Source organism: Podarcis gaigeae, assembly GCF_964106915.1.
Source record: "Podarcis gaigeae genome assembly, chromosome: 4".
NCBI lineage: Eukaryota > Metazoa > Chordata > Lepidosauria > Squamata > Lacertidae > Podarcis > Podarcis gaigeae.
This window is the reverse complement of record NC_139677.1, coordinates 75,099,764-75,122,198: the sequence shown is the minus strand read 5'-3', so window position 1 is coordinate 75,122,198 and position 22,435 is coordinate 75,099,764. Positions and strand designations below refer to the sequence as shown.

At 42.5% G+C, this 22,435-nt stretch overlaps 1 protein-coding gene across 7 annotated transcripts in view; it reads right to left on the bottom strand.

The window, feature by feature from the left end:
* Positions 1 to 22,435, bottom strand: part of BOC (BOC cell adhesion associated, oncogene regulated) — a 74,933-nt gene that overhangs the window by 2,154 nt on the left and 50,344 nt on the right. For 4 of the 7 annotated variants that reach the window (XM_083736197.1, XM_083736196.1, XM_083736198.1 and 1 more), the window contains 14 exons: positions 16,008 to 16,154; positions 15,281 to 15,424; positions 14,568 to 14,861; positions 13,142 to 13,414; positions 11,219 to 11,517; positions 7,535 to 7,694; positions 7,198 to 7,308; positions 6,077 to 6,283; positions 4,770 to 4,951; positions 4,306 to 4,411; positions 3,166 to 3,288; positions 2,224 to 2,445; positions 1,591 to 1,817; positions 635 to 705 (listed from right to left, as the gene is read on the bottom strand). In XM_083736197.1, the coding sequence (XP_083592323.1) occupies positions 635 to 705; positions 1,591 to 1,817; positions 2,224 to 2,445; positions 3,166 to 3,288; positions 4,306 to 4,411; positions 4,770 to 4,951; positions 6,077 to 6,283; positions 7,198 to 7,308; positions 7,535 to 7,694; positions 11,219 to 11,517; positions 13,142 to 13,414; positions 14,568 to 14,861; positions 15,281 to 15,424; positions 16,008 to 16,154 (2,566 nt within the window). The remainder of the gene's footprint in view (positions 1 to 634; positions 706 to 1,590; positions 1,818 to 2,223; positions 2,446 to 3,165; positions 3,289 to 4,305; positions 4,412 to 4,769; positions 4,952 to 6,076; positions 6,284 to 7,197; positions 7,309 to 7,534; positions 7,695 to 11,218; positions 11,518 to 13,141; positions 13,415 to 14,567; positions 14,862 to 15,280; positions 15,425 to 16,007; positions 16,155 to 22,435) is intronic. The other 3 variants (XM_083736200.1, XM_083736201.1, XM_083736199.1) reach the window with 1 other exon arrangement.

Below are 22,435 nucleotides of genomic sequence, written 5' to 3'. Positions count from 1 at the left end.
ATTTCCATGCTCATTGTTCTAGGTTCCAGTAGGATATAATCTTACACAACAATATAGTATGCAATTTCAATTGTGTTGTGATTACTGAGCATTACATTTCACAGAGGTTATCAGGAGGATGAGGTTGCCATGTATTTTGGAGCAGACAGTGACTAGGTATGATAGGTGATTGGGTTAAGGTAGGGTTAAATGGTTGGGTAACGATCATGAGCTATGACAAAGGCAGGAGAGCAGAACTGTGGGGCTATATCTCACTAAATTGGTGATACATGTTTGGATAATTACCTAATAGGTCATTAATCTGATTCTGAGATGTTCTTTAATCTGCACTGAGCCTATACACACACAGTCCTGCTACCATAAAATACATTTGTTTTGTCTGCCTCAGTTTAAAAGCAATTAGTGAATAAGTCCTAATGTGCCATCAGTACCATGAAATTAAGGACTTCCGATTTCACTTCTATAAAACTTTAAGGGAACAGATTGCCAAATAAAACGTGGTATGAGCTTTGATTTTTTACAGCCCTAATGAAAATAATCTTGCATGACAGAAATGCTGACATAAGAGGCATTTCCATCATTTCTGTGACATTATATTGCCATTACACATGAAGCCTGATAGCTAGAGCCATACCTCTGGTGTTCAGCTGGAATATTTCCATTTTGCAGCACCCTCCCCTGCAGAAACGCATTGGTCCCATTCTGCTGAGAATAAAAAAAATAAGTTAGAAAGAGAAAAATCTAGAAGATAATTAAAGTGTCTAGATTCCAAAGCCAATGCATGGGATTATGCCAAAGGAGTTCAGCTTTAGATATTCAGAACCATTACTGCTTCTAGGATTATAAAAACTGAGCTGCTTTAGGGAACTGGACTCTACATTGACCCAGAACCATAGAATTATTGCTTCTCTGGGCCTTTGCATACAAATGGCTTCTGAAACCTGTTTCTATGGCCGTGGGGAATTTATGTACTGCATTTTAAAGGATGTGATGCTTTAAAAGGTTCATTAATAACCAGTTAGATGCTCAAATGCTATTTATTCCGTCATATTCAGAATCTATAGGTTCAAAAATTTCCGCTTGTCCAAAAGACCTAAAAATAAAACTGACCTCTCCAGGTTTACATTCTGGGAGGAAGGCTTATAACACCTTTGCATCTGCGCCCAGAGGCTGTGGTTGTAAGGAACACTGGCAACAGTCCAGTGAAGAAACGTGGCATGTGAGGAACTTAACATCTGGCTGATTCAGCCGCCATTTCCAAATGTGACAATTCAGCTGCAGAGTGGCAACTGGAACAGTGGACGCTAGGGGAAAGCTTATATAAATAGTATAGCTGCCCTGCCATAATTTATTGCATTTTAAATATATTGTAAGTCAAGCTAAAAACTTTGGTTAGTCAGCAGGGTATATAATCTCTAAATAAATTTTAGTCTGGGAACTGAAGATTCTGGCAAAGCATTTTCCTTCCTCTTCTGCCTCCTGAGGCAGAAACCGAACACTAGGCATTGGGCGTTGCAATGAGCCATTATTCAGGGCAAGGAGATAAAGAAGTCACTCAACACCTGCCCTGCTGTTGCTAAATAAATTTACCTGTTGAACCTCATCTGGGCTGTAATCCTGTGACTTTGCGCTGGGATATCCAATTGTAGCTGAGGGGAAATGGCCATTGGCTCCCTGGTGTACTGGCAGATGCACGCCATTCGCATAACGCAGCCCATTAGCTCGAGGAGTGGAGACCCCTTGCAGGGGCACCATGGTGTACTGGCAAGAGGACACCAGCAGCCCTGCACCAGGAAAACCCAGATCTATGCTCTGCTCTGAAATGACAAAATAATATACATGTTAAAGACTGAACACAGACCATGAGCTGCTGCCAAAACTGGAAACACTGCAGACATAGCCATTGGGGAAGAAAAAGAAAACAGGAAAAAACATTCTGAGGACAGTATAGAATATCTTTGGGCCTTGGTTATGTGTGGGCTTTTGAAGGCCACAGAGTCAATTCAGACAGTTAGGTTCATGAAATGACTTTGGGAAGTCAGAATTTAATTGCATGCACATGTAAAGTTATTTGAGGATGAGTTATTCACGCAACATTTCCTGTGAATAGGAATATCATGAAATTGGGTTGGTTTCCCTTATTACAGCCCATAACCTCCAGTCAAAGTTGTGTGTGTCCCCTTTGTTTCAGAGTGACAGGTACCTTTTGTTAAAGTCACTTACTCTGCTTGGACCAAGCCCTCCAAAGGCAAAATGGAATGAATGCCACAATGATGAGAACGATGGAGCCCAGCACCACCCCTACAATCAAGTATGGCAGATCACTGGAGCGAGCCACCATGGCCCCTGCCCCTAAGAAATTATGGCCGCTGTTGGGTGGGGGGTGATGTATCGTAGATGCTGTAGAGGGTGGGAGGTGACCAGGCACTCCTGCAGATTTGCGAGCTTCAAAAGAAAAAAAAGCATAGTTACGATCTTTACACAGCCTCCATGCCCACTCCAATCTTTCAGTCTCAACATGGTTCTCTCAATGTATTATTAATTAAATTTCTACACCATCCTTCATCCAAGGATCACATGAAAATACATAACGTAGTAATAAACAAACAAAATACTCCCCCCCCCCCCCCCCCGATTTAAAAGGCCATAGACTGTTGGCAGTCAAAGGCCTGCGAAAAGAGAAATGTTTCTCCTGGCACCTAAAGATATGCAGTGAAGGTGCAAGGCAGCCTCCACATACTGCAGCTTCTTCATAGTTTATGGACCTAGTTTGGATTCATTGCTCAGCCCATTTTTGCCTCTTGCTCTGCCCAATGCTGGCACATGGCCTCCGTAAGGTGGCTCAGAAGGGAATGGGAGGAAAAAGGTTCCCCACTCCTGACTTACTGCATAATATCCAGTTGAGTCACTTTTTTCACCAATGGGGGTGGGGGACTTATACCTAGCCTTCAAATTCTGCAGTTAATGAATGAATTTTTATCAGCAGAACTCCCCCCTTTCCTCAGTTTCATATTATTTGCTCTCCTAATCAGTTTCTCACACGTATCTTACAATCACCCATGGATAATATATTTCTAAACTTCTTGATCTCTTCACAAACTTATTCATATTGCAAAGTGGAGGAGGAGCATCTGAGGCATCTGAATATAGCGTTGGACTAGTTACCTTTGGTTTCACACATCATCACATTACTGAATTCACTCTCCCCACCCTCGTTGAAGCACTGCATCTTAATGTCATATGAAGTCTCTGGCTGGAGGTGGCTGATAGAATGCCAGTACCGGTCACCTGAATAGGAAGCAACATACACACAAGTGTCACTTTCCTTTTATTCGCACCTCTACCCCAATGCCATAAACGGATCACTGTATTATCACACAGCAATATAGACATGGGACAAACACAATTCCCCCCCCCCCCCACTTGCTGGGAAATGCCTATTATTATTATTTCAATTTATATACCACCCTTTATCAAAAGATCCCAGGGTGGTGTACAACTTTAACAACACATTTCAGAGTACCAATAATAAAAAATAATAAAAATCATAACAATAGACAGCATAATAAAAGAATCATAATAACAAGTCATAGATTATTTAATAGTCAAAGGCCTGGTTGAAGAGGAATGCTTTTGCCTGGCGCCTAAAGACATGTAATGAAGGTGCCAGGCGAGCCTCTCTGGGGAGAGCATCCCACAGTTGGGGAGCTACCACAGGAAAGGCCCTTGTGTTGCCACCCTCTGAACCTCTCAGGGAGGGGGACATAGTACTGAAAGGGCTTCTGTATCGCTGTGACTAGTCAGAAGTACAGAAGCTGAATCTTCACACCACCCAGCCAAGAGGCCTTTCCTCTCAACGCAAACGATTTGTTTATTATATTTACATCCCTCTATTGTTCCAAGGAGCTCAATGGCTCCCCATCTCCATTTTATCTTCACAGCAACCCAATGAGTCACCCAGACAGCTTCAACTGAAAAGCCCTTTTCATATAAACACTTTGCAGTGGGGGACTCAGAACACTATTTTCTTTTTTTTTGTCCCAGAGGTTTCCTTGCATAAAGTTGCTCTTTAAAGTTGGAGCGCAACAAATGGCAATTTGGGTTACTCAGATTGGCATTTCCTCTGAATTCAGCTTTAAAGAGCGAGTTTTCATGAGGAAAGCTCCAGGGCAAAAAAGGGCACTTGGATATGGAGCTTTAAAGTGCAGACTGGGAAAAGGGCAGAAAAGGTAAGTGTGGATAAGCCCTCAGTAGACTATTTGGGGCCATTAACATTTGGGATCCAACCAGCTGATGTATCCTTACCTTCTACCGTATCCCTCTTGTAATCACTGTCATTGTCACTGTCAGTTGGTCGATAATAGATGTAAAAACCGTGAATTGGAGTATTGTTATTGCTGGCTGAAATGTACTATAGAAAGGAGCAAATGGCAGAAATTAACAAAAGAAGAAGAGTTTGGATTTGATATCCTGCTTTATCACTACCCGAAAGAGTCTCAAAGTGGCTAACATTATCCTTTCCCTTCCTCCCCCACGACAAACACTCTGTGAGGTGAGTGGGGCTGAGAGACTTCAGAGAAGTGTGACTGGCCCAAGGTCACCCAGGCAGTGATAATTAGAATTTGGCACTAGTTAGTATCAGCAGTGTTAACAGGAATAATGTTGTAAGAAATCCTGCGCAATTTTACTGAGCACATTTTGCTACAGATTAAAAAAAATCCTGTCCTATCTTTTGAATTCTAGTCCCAGCTTCTGCCTCCCCTGCTTACCATCCACTTCAGCATGATGGTGGTCTCATTGATGGCATCCGTGAAGGTGATGTATGGCCCTGTGACAGGGCGCTCATATACACGGTTGCTGTAGCCCGATACCACATGTGGTTTAGATGGAGCACTTGGCTCACTCTCCCCCAGTATGTTCAACGCTCGCACTCGAAATTTGTAGGATGTGCCTAGAGTATGGAATGGAGAAAAGTGAGCAGACCTCTGACCTTGGTATTTTCCTTGTTCATCTCTTCCTGAAAACTCAGACATTCCACATTAGCAGGTGGCAAAATGACATACTGCAGAGATGGTGTTTCCTGACCTAATGAACTAAGAAACAAAATAGCAGCTAAAGTCTAATCTTGCAATGACTGCTTTTTAAAAGGTTCAGGTGTTTTTTAACCTGGTCTGAATGGTCAAGAGATCACATTTGCTACCTTACTTCAGATGCACAGAAGAGACTGAGTGCTAATGTACATGCTTCAAGGCAACAAGTGTAAAGAACTGTTGGTCTATGGATTTTGTATTTGCATGAAAAGCTGCTTTAGGGTAGAAGTTTGGAGAAATGGATACAAGGACACACACAATTAACCATTTTTCTTCCTGCCATTTCTTCAAAATTGTATTTCTGAGGGTAAACAAAGGCTTGAAATATTGCAGTGAGGGAAGATACTAGGGACGTGGGTGACTTTGTAGAGCCATAAAACTGTAGACTTGGTCATGGGCGTAGTCAGGCTTTATGTTAGGGGGGAAGAACCTCAGTTAGTTATTTTGTATTGATTTACTTGGTTTAGGGGGGCAGCTGCCCCTCCCTGCCCCCCTTTGGCTACACCCATGGACTAGGGATGGATCCCCTGCTTAATCTAGGACTCTTAAAACTACAGCATCTCTGTGGACACCGCCCCCACCCCCGGCAGCTTCAACTTAAATATCTCCAGCAGTGAGCCCATCATCTCCTGAGGCAATCTGTTCCACTTGAAGTGGGGAAACAGCAAGCAGGGAAAGGGTTAAACTTCCACTCACATGCACACACGTTTCTGTTCCTAACTGACCCATCTGCACTAGCTTTCTGTGTGAAAAAAGAGAATTGTTGGGCTGCCATTAGATACATTTGCAGGTAATATGTAGTTTGGCATGGATACAGTGATTCATTTCTCTGGAAGAGGACCATGAATTTCTAACCAACTCTGAAATGACCTTTTCTCCTTGGCGTGGGTAATGGTTTCTGTGGCAGCAGGCAAGATATGAAGTCACTATTAAGTCTTTCCAAGGACCATAGGAAGCCTATATGCTGGGAATAGAAGATCTCCTACCTTTCTCTAGTCCTGCAATTTCCACAGAGAGACGAGAAGGGTGGATGTCACTTGTGGCCAGCACCCAGTCCCCCATCTTCTTCAGTTTCTTATATTCTACTCGGAATGACTGAATGGGGAAGCCTCCATTTCCACGGGGGATCCAAGTCACATAGACAGATGTCTCAGATGCCATCGAGATGGTGGGGCGATCTGGAGCTTCGGGAGCTGTAAGGAAAAGAAGAATAACATTAGCTGAGATACAACCAGTTTTAGATTGGGAAAGCTGGGCTGTAGGGAACTTTCCTTGCAAGATGAAATAGTGTGCTAGAGAGAGGGAGAAAACAATTGGAGACGGGGAGAGAAAAGGTGCTCTTGCTACCATGGTATATATTTTTATATTGTAAACCACCCTATGATCCTTGGATGAAGGGCAGTATAGAAATTTAATGATTAATAATAATAAAGGTGCGCACACGGACAAGTTGGACTCGGTAAAAAGTGTCCTCTTGAAATTGCATATTTTTTCAAGGCTCCTCCCACCGCAACAATCATAATCAAAACACTATTTGTTGAAGTGTTGCATGGAGCGTGGAGCAGGCTTGTTTTCTCCTGCTCCGGCGGGTAGGACCTGAACCAATGGCTTCAAGTTACAAGGAAGAAGATTCTGACTAAACATCAGGAAGAACTTTCTGACAGTAAGAACTGTTTGACAGTGGAACAGACTCCCTCAGAAGGTGGTGGACTCTCCTTCCTTAGAGGCTTTTGAGCAGAGGCTGGATGACGATCTGTCATCAATGCTTTAGTTCCGATTCCTGCATTACAGGGGATTGTACTAGGTGACCCTCAGAGTCCCTTCCAACTCTGCAATTCCACGATTCTATGATTCGCTCACTATCATATTAATAGACAGTTTGTCTGATAGGTGCTTGTTGCCAGTAAAACAGACTTTGAAGAGCAACATGGCCTAATAAGGACTGGACAGAAGCAGCAGAGATAAGCAAACTCCCTTCCTGTTGCTTGTGCCAGGCTTGTCTTTTTCTCATCCACACCACCATCTTTCCCAACTCTCCTCCCCCAAGAATAATCAGACTTCTAGAGCCAGAAAACCCTTTCTGCCGCAAGTCTGAAAATGGCCTTACGGGACAGGCGCGTATTGTCGGATTGGTTGCTGCTCCGAGAGCTGGTGCCAGGGTCATCCTTCTGAATCTGCTGCTCTTTGCTGGCTATGATATCTGGTTTGGGTCGACGCCCTAAGCAAGACAAAAATAGCAAAGATGGCATGAGATAAACTTTTAGTGTCTTATTGCTCTGAATGATAAACTTCACCAACATTCTGTGGCGGCTTACATTCCATGGATGTAACCGTGTCTTATTAACATTATTATTATTAATGAAAGCAAATTTCTAAACAACAAAGCCTTCAGTATCAGGACAAGGAGAGAATTTACAACTCATGGGAAAGTACTACATCTTTACCGGTCCTGAAGGTCACCATTGCTGTCTGCCCCTCTCCAGCACAGTTGTAGGCAGACATCTCCACCTCATACAAACTTCCTGGGTCCAGTTTTATTAGAGTCAGATGATGCTGGTTGGCAGGGACATCCCTGACTGTCCAGCTGTCTGAAGAATTCAATACCTGTGGAAGGACAATGAACAAGCACACCTATGAGTGGATTCAATTACCTTCACCTTATTACGGATAAAAGGGTTCTTGAGCATTTTTAGCCAAAACAAGATCTAAATAAACTTCTTGCTGGCATCTGTCTGTCTTGAGAGACAATAGAGTGCAGGGATGAAGGCAAACTGCTGTGTTAGCAGCACCAAAGTGAACTCCCCAGGGCACAAGCAAGTACGGAGGTCCTGGGCTGTCCATATGACAAGACCCTTGCTCTCTCAGCCTTGCTGATGTGGTCCAAAGGAAAGCAGAGCAATATGCTTGGCACTAGGAGTTGTTGGAAGGAGGCGTAAAAGGCGCCGCCCAATCATGTTAGGAACTCCACTTTTTGTTCGGTCTACTCCTTAACCATTTTCTCCCAAAGATATCCCACAAGGCAGCAGAGGTTTAGGATCAGAGTTTTCCTTCTCTTAGATGGGCTACTTTTCCAGGCTGATAAGCCCCATCTGATCCTCACTACAGCACATGCAGAAATAAAGCCTAAGCAAATGCAACCGAAACAAGTGCATTACTGCATTGCTTCATTTTTTTAACCCACCTCTCCTTTCCTCCCCTTCCTTTATGTTTTCCCCAGTGTAAATTTTAGATTGGCTTGTATTCTGCAAAGTGTCATGCATACTGACAAAATCAGTTTGGATTTGAGTAGTAATGACAACAGCAAGAATGCTATGACAAGTAAATTCTCAGAAGCATTAAGCTACTTTGCAGCATGATCTTATTAAACTGATGCCACTCAGAGGAACCCCTTTACAATTCCATGTTGTAACAGAAAGTCCTGCTAATAGCAATTGAGAATTATAAAATAAAATTGTTTAAACATGTGTGCTGCATATATAAAATAATCAGTGGCAAACTGGTATGAGATAACATAGGAATAAAGTAACGCAGGAAGCTGCCTGTTATCTAGCTCATAATGGTTTACACTGCTTGGCAATGGCTCTCTCCTACCAGGAGATTCTGGAAACTAAAGAACCTGGAACCTTTTGCATGCAATACAAGTACAGTAGTACTTCTGGTTATGTACTTAATTCGTTCCAGAGGTCCGTTCTTAACCTGAAACTGTTCTTAACCTGAAGCACCACTTTAGCTAATGGGACCTCCCGCTGCTGCACAATTTCTGTTCTCATCCTGAAGCAAAGTTCTTAACCCGTGGTACTATTTCTGAGTTAGCGAAGTCTGTAACCTGAAGCCTATGTAACCTGAAGTGTATGTAACCTGAGGTACCACTGTACTTGATTACTGAACTACAGCCCTTCTATCTGAGTAGAAGAAAATGAAGATTATTAGCTATTTCCCAATCCAAAAATAACCATATGACAATGAAAGAAAAGTCAGCTGCAGAGCTTTATCATTGGCTCCCAGTATGTTTCCGAGCACAATTCAAAGTGTTGGTGCTGACCTTTAAAGCCCTAAACGGCCTCGGTCCAGTATACCTGAAGGAGCGTCTCCACCCCCATCATTTTGCCCGGACGCTGAGGTCCAGCGCCAAGGGCCTTCTGGCGGTTCCCTCATTGCGAGAAGCAAAGCTACAGGGAACCAGGCAGAGGGCCTTCTCGGTAGTGGCGCCCACCCTGTGGAACGCCCTTCCAGCAGATGTCAAAGCGATAAACAACTACCTGACATTCAGAAGACATCTTAAGGCAGCCCTGTTCAGGGAAGTTTTTAACGTGTGATTTTACTGTATTTTTGGTTTTTATGGAAGCCACCCAGAGTGGCTGGGGAGGCCCAGCCAGATGGGCGGGGTATAAATAATAATAAATAATAATAATAATAATAATAATAATAATTATTATTATTATTATTATCATCATCATCATCATCATCAAGAATTATAGGGGGGAAATCAACACCATCAAGGGAGAGAACTTCAATGTCTGCTTAGCAGCTGCAAGCTACACAGGTTGTGCATCTGTGCATTTACCAAACAGTTACAGGTTGTATCCAACTGTGTCCCTCCACTCACTGTAGGCTCTTAGCTCCAGTGAAAGTTTCCGTGAATGTGACAAAGAGGGAGGCTTTTTTTTGCAAATATCCCCTTTGTCTGGAGCAGATGGGGGGACGGGGACATAGGGGACTGGAAAAGGATGAGGAATCATTGAAAACTTATCATCCTCACATTCCACTGGTGAAAGGCACTTATAGGCTACAGTGCCTTCTTTGAATTGGAAACAACCCTACAATTTTGTCCTAAAAAAGAAATCGGAACATCCTATTTTGCCTCCAATAGGAAAATGAGACCATGCCATATTTATCACAGATAGTTGTAGACAAACCTGCAATCTGAAATGAGCAGAACTACTTGTCTACTGGCAAATGACTGAATTCTAGTGTTTGATACCCACTGCTACTAATTGCCTCAATCAATTGACATATGAGGTAGGTACCACTTCTCCATTCACCACTATTCTCATCTCCCAAGGAATATGTAATCACAATGTTATAATTTGTGCTGTGGATGTATTGAACAAAGCTGCACAGGGTTAATGAGTTTTCAGTGCCATCTTTAGTTAAAAGATTTATAAGCAGTACAGGTTATTTACTTAGCACATGTAGTACACGTGGGCACTCCATAAACTGGATGGTATCCAATGCAGAATACATCCACTGAAATGAGTTAACATTACTTAGCCCTATCCATTGTTTTCCATAAGTCACATTTGAGTATGACTTAGCTCTGAAATGCACTTACACCTCAAGTAAGCACATGTCAGAATAGATTTATTGAAACGAGCTATGATATAATCATGTTTATTCAGAATTTGTCTAAACCCAGCTTCTCCTTTACATAAAGCCCATTTCAGGGTGTCTGTCTGGTTACCAGCCACGCAAATGAAAATGATAGCAGGGTTAACAGGAACAGTTTCCTTCTGTAAAGACCTTTAAGATACAAGAAAGAATCTCCAGCTGAGAATTTGCTCTGTGCTGGAAACATATTAGTCCTAAGTGCAGTGACCCATGGTGACTCCCTCTGACCCAAGAGCCTTCCAGGTGAAGCGACTGAAAAAAGAGAGACCACAACCAACGAACAAAGTGAGGAAGGTACATGCAGCAAGCTAAGATACCATGATGGTCTGGAATCATTACTTTACTGGAATCTGTCTTATGGTAAGGATAAGTTCATCAAAAGAGGAGGGAGGGTAGTGGGAGAGGGAAGAAATGCCCCAGACTAAGTAAAGTATATGCATCATCCCAGGGTTATGTACATCCTGAGTTTGCTCCTGCTCACTGATACATACATCTCTGCAGTTCTCTCTCCCATGCTGATCTCAAACTTGCACCAAAGCACCCACTTCCTTATGCCTGTTCCTTATGCTGCTATCACTCACTGAAATTCAGAGACCGCACACAGGACAAATATCCTGCCCATCCAAAAGATGGGCTGCTGCTACCTAAACTGGCAAGAAAGTGTAAGCTATACAGAGCTTTCCAGAGAAAGAGTAATTCAGCATCATTATCAGAAATCAGTTAAAAAGGAATGTGCTAACCTTGCGGTGTTTTACAACATAGTAGAGGACTGGGGCTTTGCCATCATGCCGTGGTTTCCACAACAGCTCATATGAATCCGTTTTTGTAGTCCGGGGAGAGCTAAGGATGACTGGGGCCTCAGCTGGAGACACCAACTCTTTGGTAGTACATTGAACAGACACGGATGGTGTGGTGGGCCTGGGTCTTAGGAAGTTTGCTTTGTCTTTCAGCATTTTTTCACTGTTGCTAAGCAGGGTAGGTGACAAGGCCGACTGAGCTGAATCAGCAACAGAACCTTGCTGTGGCTTCAGAGTTGTTCCTAGAAGGCAAGAGAGATGATTTGAACAAATGCTGGAGCACTGAACTGATAAAACTGATACCCACTGTCTTAAAACTGATACCCACTTACTCCCAACTATCAGGAAAAGGTGAATGTGTGTGTGTGTGTGTGTGTGTGTGTGTGTGTGTGTGTGTGTGAATCTAGCTTATTAGGGTTTTCTTAGCACTGCAGTAGAATAACACCCATCAAGTCGGGTAAGTTTCCATTCCTGCATTGTGTCTCCCACGGCTATAAACTACTACGTGAGTCTTCAGTTGGCTTTAGGCTTCTTCCTTTTAACTTAACAAGCCAAATTTTTCCATAGGCCTTTGGCTTCTTTAGAAGATGGAAAGTCTGCTTTAAGTAGCCAGAGGGGAAGTTCTAAGCACCTGGATTTTGGTGCACTAGGCATCAGCCTACTCTTGTCTACACAAAATCCAAATGCTGTCTCATTGACACCAATGAGAGCATCTTGGCTGTGAGTCCTGGAAGACCTGCTCCCTGCCTTGCAGGCCTTTTCCCACTTGGCCTGGGAAGGTGGGGCCTAGACTGACTACAGCTACAAAAGCTCTTGGGCTGGGGCACTGTTTAGGGGGGTTTATTTTGGGGGGAATTGTTGCTGTTGGTTTTTTGTATTTTTATTTTAGATCTTCTTGTAATTTTGGTGGAAACTGTTCAGTGTGGTTCTGTCTGTTTAATTTTTTTATTGTTTATGTTGTAGTTTTATATTTTGTTCATGTTGTAACCCGCCTTGAGCATGGTTTGAACTGTGGAAGAGTGGCATACAAATAAAGGTATGTATGTATGTATGTATGTATGTATGTATGTTAAATTCATTAAATTCTAAGTACATCTGACTCAGTCCCTTTACAAATTATGTTCTAGTTGGAGAATTTTAATTTGTGCAGTTTTATTTTGGTAGAGAATGGGGTTTCTAATGAACAAACAATAGAGAAAGAGTGGTGTCAGAAAAGAGACATCTGTAATGTTTGTCACAATCACCTATTTTATCACTATTTTATCAATATTTTTACAAATATTTTGTCATTTTGATTTTTTAAGCGGCTTTTAGTGTTGCTATTGCAGCTGAAGTGTGGAGGGTAATTCAAACACTTAATACATATGTAAATGGACAGATAAAGAATTTAAGAAGCTCAGTCCATGAAACAGAGCTATGCAGGGAAAGCAACTTTCCCCCTAAGTACTGAGGGTACCTACTCAAGATATAACTTGCATGTGTTCAGGTTCATTTCTCCAATACTCTGAAAGCCACACATCTGAGAAGTAGGAATCTCAGGAAGTTCCTTTCCAGAACAGAAACTAACTTGAGTTGCATGACTTGGCATAAAGAGAATAAGCAGCCCCGTGTATAGACAGATACACCCCTAATACTAATGCAATGAGAGACTATTTAGGGAAGTTTTTAATGTTTAATGCTGTATTGTGTTAATATTCAGTTGGGAGCTGCCCAAAGTGGCTGGGGAAACCCAGCCAGATGGGTGGAGTATAAACAACAACAACAACAACATTATTATTATTATACTTACTTTTGCTGTTCAAAGTGCTTTACAATTCTTATTTCATTATCCCTATACGAACCTTTTGAACTTTATTTTGGACTTACCAGGCCCAGTAGTCCTCAGCTGAACCATAGCCTGTGCACTCCCAACTTCATTCTCTGCCATGCACTGATATATCCCTTCATCCTCAGGCCCCACACTGGAGACACGTAGGGCCTTGCGAGAGAGTTGCATTCGGTGGCTGGAGAAGAGCGGAACTGCATTACGCAGCCACACAACTGATGGCTGGGGGTTCCCCCGAACCTTGCAGGTGAACTTTGCACTTTGTCCCCATGAGATGATCTGCTGAGATAGTTCCATGACAACCTCCGGGGGTTCTGAAAAGGAAACAAGAGTTACAATTCAGGTGTTAGAACGACCATTCACCTCTGAAACAGGCAGAACTGAAATATTTGTAGCTATCCTCCTACATTGCTGTGTTATAAACTACATTGCTGTGTTATGAAGACAGCAATACCTAAACCTATTTATTCTTGTGCACAGCCATTAAGTGTCCGATAAGTAGATCCTTCACGTATTTCAAAAGTAATCTTTCAGAGACCATAGAATAATAGAATCTTACGAGTTGGAAGGGACCCAAGGGTCATCTAGTCCAACCCCCTGCAATGCAGGAATCTCAGCTAAAGCATCCATGACAGATGGGCAGTCACTACGCTCTTCTACGGCCACAGGCTCTAGACCGGAAAACTAATGGACCTCTCCATTAATTAAATCTCTTCCAAAAGCTCCCTGATCCAGGTTCTTGGGCAAAGGACCTAGGTAAAACCTTCATGTGATGAATTCTGTAAATCAACTCCTTCAAGAACAATTGCCTGTTCTGTGTATTTCTTTTATATGCATTTATACCAGGTAATCCTATCAAATTGGGCTTATTATGCAGGTAGATGAAGCAGCCTTCTTGATTGGCCAGGGATTACTTAGCCTGCATTAGCTTATAGCCCAGACATTTATTTCCTTTAAAAAGGAAATGCCTCTGTCTTTTGGCTTGATCATTAAGCTTGGCATACTATATGTTGATATCTCTTTAATTTCTTTGTGAGAGACTCAAAGGACCAAATTCACCCAAGGATCTTTAAATTACAGTTCAGCTAAAAGCACATAACTGTTTTTCACAGCACATTCCATCTAGCTTAGAACATTTTTAGTTACTGAATACAATTTTCTGTCTTTTGATTATATTTATGTGTGTGTGCCTAGAATTACTGTGCCTCAATAAATAACTCAGTTTTAATCCTCTGGCTCTTTTTTGGAAAGTCAAAGCTTTAGTTCTGCCCTCAAAGCTTACTTAGGCAGTTATTAGGAGTTAGGCCCCTGAGTGAAATCTAAGCTGGAGGAATTTTGCTTGTGAGCATTAAATTTCACCTCAAAAACAGTTCTGAAATATATGACCATGTGAGCAGTCTCCAGACCATGGCTATAGCTGCTGGGTCTAACAGGAGAGAAGAGGGAGGAAAATGAAGTTATACTCACCAAACACTTGAACGTTGTAGAGAATGAATGCTGCTGCAGCCTCACCCATGCCATTGTCAGCCATACAGCTGTAGGTCCCCGAGTCTTCCTCACTGATTGCATCAATTAGGAGATTGCTGAGAAGGAATCGAGTCTTGTTGTAGCCAGAGACGTTGGAGCCATCCTTAGCCCACGTGACACGTGGAGGTGGAATCCCACTAGCCACGCATTCAAGGATTAGAGTTTGGCCCTTAGTGACAATGATGGTCTGAGCCTCTGGGGGATAAATTATGCGAGCTGCCTCAGCTGTGGAGCCTAGTGCCAAGAGAGAAATCAGTGAAACAAAAGTAAGACAGTCTCTTAGAACAGGACAAGATGCACTATGTAAGCAGAAAAGCCTATTGGGGCGAAAAAGCCACTAAACAGGAAGTTTCACCAACTGGAATTTCACCAACTCTGCCATCAACAACTTCATCACTCCATATATAATACCAAAAGCAACAGAAAATGTACAATGAAGCCTTATGCTTGTGAGATAAGCTTCTGCTACTTGCACTGCAAGAGGATACTTTGAATTTAACACTCCTGTATAGAAAGCAAGCTCTCATATATGAAGGGCTTGTGTAAAACATGCAGCTTAAAAGGACTGCATTTGGTGGCACCTGCAAAATGGGACCACCACCTTAAAACAGCCTGAAGCCAATGAACCCAAATATTTGGGAAAAGTGACTTACGTCTCACACGGAGTTTCTCGCTAGACACAGATGTTTTTACTTCCTGGGTGATAGGGTTGTAGGCCGCACATTTGTAAGTTCCCTCATCGTCTTGGCTTGCATTGACTATCTGAAGGTTCCCAGATGGCATGATCAGATAGTTGTCTGTTAAGATGAAAGAACAGGGATTCCTAAGGCAGGGAACATCCGTATTATACAATTTCTAGCATACTGTAAACACAAAAGGAACATTATTGAGTAATAATAAGAGGAGCTGAAGAAGTTTCCAGCTAAGATTGAGAGAAAGAAAATGGTGAGTGGTTGGAAGAATGGGATAAAAAGATGGAGTATAAAAAAAAATCAGCTTTAATTCTCATGGCAAACCTGGTATGATAATTAGGACATCATTTGGTTTTATTATTAAAATAAAGGATTCAGTCATCCTCCCAGCACTTCCCAGCTTTCAGATATTTCTTTCACAGGTATATTTTTAGTGCCTCAAGAAAGTTACAGGACAGTCAAGAAACTGCTCTTGGGTGAGGACCGAAATGTGGAGTCATGAAAGACTATGTCTACTATACATAAGGCCATAGCCCTTAAGAGAACTCAGAAAAATGATTGTACAGATCAGCCCAAAAGGCACAGTCAGAAGGTGTAGGGAGGGGTAAAAACTGACTAGAAGGTAAGTGAGATATAAAGCAGACACCAATTCCAGTTTCTCTTCCTTTGTAAGTCAGTCACAACTCACCTCTGGAGACCTCCAGCCATTCATGTTTCACACTGTAGCGAACCTGGGCCTTTGGGTGGCTTTCAGGAAGATCACAGGCAATTACAGCTGTATTTCCCTCATCAACTTCTATCACATGCTGGCCATCGTATTTGAAGTCTTTGAGATCTGTTTAAGAGGATGGCAACAGGATCTGTTAAAAGCTGAACTGCTGGGCTTTACACATGGGAGAAAAGTAACAGTGGTGGACAATGTAAGTAGATTAAAAAGAATCACAAGGGAGGGGGTGCTCAAGGATTTGCATTTATTACAAACTGAGGAAGCTTATATCCTTTCCATGAGATTATATCACAATCTCATGTACTGTTGAAAAACTTCAAGAACCATAGCATATGCAGGTGTCTCAAATATGACCATTTCTTATGCCCCAAGTGCTCGTTCTTTCCTAACCTCCTGATCTTAAACCTAGAAATAAAGAAGAAACTGCATGCTGGAAGGTAACATGGGGTTCTAAGCTCTCCACTTCCTTTGCAATACTGTACTATTGTGGAGGGGACGCAGGTGGCGCTGTGGGTTAAAGCCTCAGCGCCTAGGACTTGCCGATCGAAAGGTCGGCGGTTCGAATCCCTGCGGCGGGGTGCGCTCTCGCTGCTCGGTCCCAGCGCCTGCCAACCTAGCAGTTCGAAAGCACCTCCGGGTGCAAGTAGATAAATAGGGACCGCTTACCAGCGGGAAGGTAAACGGCGTTTCCGTGTGCAGCTCTGGCTCGCCAGAGCAGCGATGTCACGCTGGCCACGTGACCCGGAAGTGTCTCCGGACAGCGCTGGCCCCTGGCCTCTTAAGTGAGATGGGCGCACAACCCCAGAGTCTGTCAAGACTGGCCCGTACGGGCAGGGGTACCTTTACCTTTACCTTACTATTGTGGAGTGCTCACTTGTAAGAAGTGCAGGCGGACAAGAGGAGGGTACTTAATCTTCCCTCTCTCCACTCCCACCCTCCACATTCAGTCCAGCAAATTCCCCTACAAAACGTCAAGTTTTAAATATTTTTCTTTAGCTGGGCTCCACAACAAGCCTAGGCAGGAGAAACATGGCCTGGGTGGGATGTTTTCAGGATAGAAATTGGATGCACAGGAGGAGTTACACCACACCAATCTCCCCTTCACAAATAGCTCCAATATTCCCATCACCTTGACAATATGTGGGTAGGATGATGCTTTTGCCAATGTGACACCTAGTTCACTGATATCAATAGGATTTACATGCAAGTGTGTTTGAGAGTGCAGCCTTTGTGTCTCCAGGAGTCAATTGGATAGTTTCCTGTAGGTATGGTCCTGTTTTCATGGTGTACAATGGATGTACGTATGCAGTTGCTGGGCAAAGGCAGTATGCCACTAAGCAAATCATAATGCCTCTGGATTGATTGACTTGATTGATTGATTGATTGATTGATTGATTGAATGACTGATTGATTGACTTTTAAGTAGAAACAGATTGAACAGCCCAACTGATTTTTCACTTGTCATCTTGTTTTCTTTATTCTTATAACTATCTAATTTCTCTGCCACATCAAATAGGAGTGTAGACTAGAGCTGATCTCTTTTTTAAAAAAGGTCAGCAGAATTATTGAAATTATCCATTATGACCATATGATTTCCAAATACATTGCTTTGAAATTTATTATCTGGTGAAGCCCTTTTAGCACCCAAACACACATACACAAACAATCAATTTGGAATGGGGAGCTATGTGCTGGCAGAATGATGCTAGTGTCACTCCATAGGTGGAGGCGGACACAGCTGTTCTGGCCTGGGCAGTGAGATACCTTCATTCCATACAACCTACCCCGCAACAAGGCAAATCAGGCGGTTCAATTCTGCCCTAAACTGCTGGTGTGGAAAGCAATCTAGGATATTCCATAAAAACTTATCCCACTACAGCAACCCCCCCCCCCCCGGAACAGATAATTAGTTCTCAAAACAAACCGAGACTTTTATGAAGGAGGAGTCAGTTTCAAAGTGTATTGCCATAACCATAATAAACAAGCTTAAAACTTCATTGTTGTTCAAAACAGAAACCCATATCAACAGGGAACAGTTATTCAGCTTTGTATGTTGGTAATCAAATTGGAATTGTTGAGAATACTCGTCCTAATGTTCTACTGTTATGAACCTTGAGAAAGAGAGAAATATAATGGGTTTTCAGATATACTTGCAAAATTAACATTAGAGAGCAAGAGAGAGAGAAAGGTTTCTTACTGAGGTCTACTTTGTCTGCTAAACTAGTTGGCTGCACTATGCTCTGGGCTCTTAGGAGCAAAACAACCAACAAAGAGGTCCTTTAAAAGTGAGAATGAGTATACCAGATCAAGAGGGATGGATCAAGTTTCATCCGAGAAGGTATTTGACGTGACACCTGCCTTTGCTTGCCTGCCTGCCAGTACATTTGAGAAATCCATTAGGAGGGAATGTTTGCACAAGTTCTCACCACAACCAGCCAAAAAAACCCCAACAACCTCAGCCTTCCTTCTTCCTCTCTTCCCTGCTGTTTTCTCTATTACTGTCTCTGAACACTTCTTAACCATCTGCACAGGATTCCAAGAATCAGGTGCCCAAAACTGAAACCTCTAACGGAGTTGTCATATAATAACAACTTTCTACCTCACTGGTTCTTGCTCTAGTAAACCCCTTTCCTTATCTAGCAAAACATAATAGTATCTCAGAGATACGATGCCATCTTTACCAAGGACTTACAATGCAAAGTTCCGTGGGGCAATGCAGTGAGGGTCTGAGTGACCTACATATAATGATTGGTGAATTACCGTATATACTCGAGTATAAGCTGACCCGAATATAAGCTGAGGCACCTAATTTTAGCACAAAAAAACTGGGAAAACTTATTGACTCGAGTATAAGCCGGTTCACCACACCACAAACCTGGTGGTGGCGGCAGCAGTGGAGGAAGAACAAGAAGCCCGAAAGGTCCCTCCGCCACCACAAGAGCAGGCATAGGAGCCACGATTGGGAGAGGCACAGCACAGTGCAATGCCTCTCCCAAACATGGCTCCTGTGCCTGCCCTTGAAAGAGGCGGGCGGCGGCAGTGGGACCAGCGGCAAGAAAGGGCTCCTTTGGGGCCACTCGTCTCTCTGCCGCTGCTGCCCACCTCACTCAAGTATAAGCCGAGGGGGCTTTTTCAGCGTAAAAAATGTGCTGAAAAAGTCAGCTTATAAGTCAAGTATATACGGTACTACCCCAGTGCAGCAGCAGGGTGTATGCACACAACTGTGAGCAAGGACCTCTTTGCACATTCATTTGAGGAATAAAGGACTGATTCTGATCTAGAGGCTGTAAGTTTGGAAGGCGATACGAATTCAAGAATTTTGAGAAACAAAGTAGTAAATAGAAAGAAACAGCTCTGTGCTGCATCATGCCCTGCTCTAAAAACACATTTGCTAGGTCCAAAGGCTAAAAGGACTCCTTAACATCCAGAAATTAGTTAAACTGAAGCAAAAATATCACAAGATATAGATATCAAGTATTCCTTCACTGAAGCGCTGCGATAAGAAATGCTGCACCAATTTAAACCTTCACCTGAAAACTACAAATAAGCCCTTCATTTTCATAAGACTGGAGTCTGGGATTTTTGCCTGCAAAGTTTGTGATTTGGTAGCCTAGGATTCCTGACTTCTTTTCATATGACCCGTGCTAGTGAGAGGGTGTGCTGTCTACAGTTGGACTGGATCAATGCAAGTATTCAGGCAGCCGGGACAGCAAAAACTAGAACAGCCTGTGAACTGAAAACTATGGCCAAGTCTCTATTGGCAGACTGGAAGAGTGGAAAAATATGTTTTCTTTCTCTGGGATTTATACCAGCTCTCCAACAGCAAAAGACAGCTCTGGCTCCAAGGTTCTCCCACCCACGCTTATGGAAAAGTGACATGAAATTTCTCAAACAGGCTAATTAAAGCAAGATTGCTTCAAAAACATTTTTAAATAAAAAACAGCTCCCTTGGCAGCACGGCAAAAAGCCTCCCCAAATGAAAAACGTATTAGCTGTCAGGAGAATATTTCCGTGCTAGTGCCTGGATTCAAGAAGGAAAGGAGGGGAGAGACTTAACAAAGACATAAAAATGATTTGCAGCAAACATGTTTAATGCTTCAGGAATGTCTTGGCATCATGCAACTAAAATAATAATAATAAAAGTAAAAAGAAGGTGTAAAGGAGTGAACTTCAGAAAAGTGATTAATTCTTTAAAGGCAGGCTGGGGAGGGAGAGCCATGTATCCACTGGGTATTGCAGACAGATGGGAGGTTAATTCTTCACTCCCAAGATATCAATGGGACAAAAATTAAGGAGAGACTGGTGCTGACTTTATTTTCTCATTTCTCTTTCTCATGGGACAAAATGTTAGGAGACACAGAAAACAGTGGTGGGAGAAAAGAGATTTGAAAGCTTGGCTGCTGACATCACACATTTATCTGATTAACAAAATACAAATAGAATCAGGAAAAATTAATGTGCCTCCTGGTGGTCCAAATTCATCACAGCCATTTCTGAATCCCAGAGCCAAGGCACAGGCTCCAAAATTACTGGCAAAGGATATGTATGCACAAAAGCAGATCCAGAGCTTTAAACAAAAAACAGCCAAAGTCGTCTTGGCCAATGAGCAGAGAAAGAACAGCCCAACACTTCTGCAAGCCAAGCCACTAGGGAACAACTTTCTTTGCAGATGGAATATAAAACATTTTCTGTTATTACAAGGTTTGCTTACAGAAGGGAGAAGCAACCCAAGCTCAGTTTCACAAGGGTAAGAATGGCTTTTTCATAATAAAAAAGAACCATGACTTATCTTCTGAAATGCATTTACATCTCTGCTACCTTTTTTTACTTATGTCACTTTATTTTCCCCATGCCCTCAAATTCCCCAACAGGAAAACAGAGAAAATTAATCTCTGATCTATAGGAAGATCAGATTTCCACATCAATATTCTGTCACTTTTATAATACAGTGGTACCTCGGGTTACAGACACTTCAGGTTATAGACTCCGCTAACCCAGAAATAGTACCTCGGGTTAAGAACTTTGCTTCAGGATGAGAACAGATATCGTGCAGCGGTGGTGCGGTGGCAGCAGGAGTCCCCATTAGCTAAAGTGGTGCTTCAGGTTAAGAACAGTTACAGGTTAAGAACGGACATCCGGAACGAATTAAGTTCTTAACCTGAGGTACCACTGTACTGGTGCAACTTGGTAGAGTATGCCTGCATCTTTAAACAGTAATATGGCGTAACAGGGATATTCACACATTCAAGATTTGCCAGCTACATCATGCGCAGTTTGTAATGCACAGAAATCTTATTTCAGTTGTGGCTCTCCATACATGTGGGGGGAAATGTAGCCACCTCACTTGTCACGGGATATGTTGCTAATATTAAATATACCGTATAACTGCTCATCTGAAACACATGGAACAAGCACAGGTCTATGTCTAACGCTCTGTCCTCTTGGCCTTCAACTGTCTCTTGAGAAAGCAAGTTGTAATTGTATAGGCCTGGTTCACACTTAAAATCACAGTTGAGAGAAAATTATGGCTTAATGTGTACACACAGCAACATGAATGCTGTAGGCGGACTCTGCTCTGCACATTGCAGGACAAGAGGGAAAACAAGCCACTTTCTGGCTTGTCGAAGTGGCCAAACCCAGTATCATTGTTTATATCTCCTAAACAGACTACAAGCAGTAAGTCAAGAACAAAGCTTGGTTACTATTCATAGTTTGTTTGGAGAAAAATAAAACACAAGCATGGGTTTGGACGTCACAACAAGCCAGACTCTGGCTTATTTACATACAGCACAGTAGCAAGGGAGCAGAGGAAGAACGTTCCAGCAATGTGCACTAGCACACTCTGCATTCATATTAAACTATACATAAAAAACAAACTATGATCTAATGTGCCATGCAAACAGGGTCATATTAATTATAGCAACAGCTCCACTTTTTTTTTTTGGAAGAGTTGTATGACGGAGTCTAGCCTTCACTGTAATTTTAAGATAGAAAACCCAAAAAAATCCTGAGCCTTTGCCCAATACAATTCCAAACTATATAGGCTGAAGGAAAACATTTTACCTTGCATCATGGGGATGTTAGGTGCTGGATAGGTGGTCTACCTATCAAAATAGTTCGTGGGGATTGGGGGGGGGTAGATCAATATCTTGCCCACCTGCCATATCCAGTTTCCCACACTTTAGCTAGATGATAAAACTGCCTGTAATTACTACTGCATATTGGCAAGAGACTTTACAACTCAGCTTCAGGATTTTTGTTTGGTTTTGCAAAGAGGAGGAGGAGGAGGAGGAGGAGGAGGAGGAGCCAAAGTGAAGAAAACAGATATACAACAAAAAGGCCTAGTGTGTTATTACGAGCTTTGGAGTAAAACAGAGCAATCGTAAAGA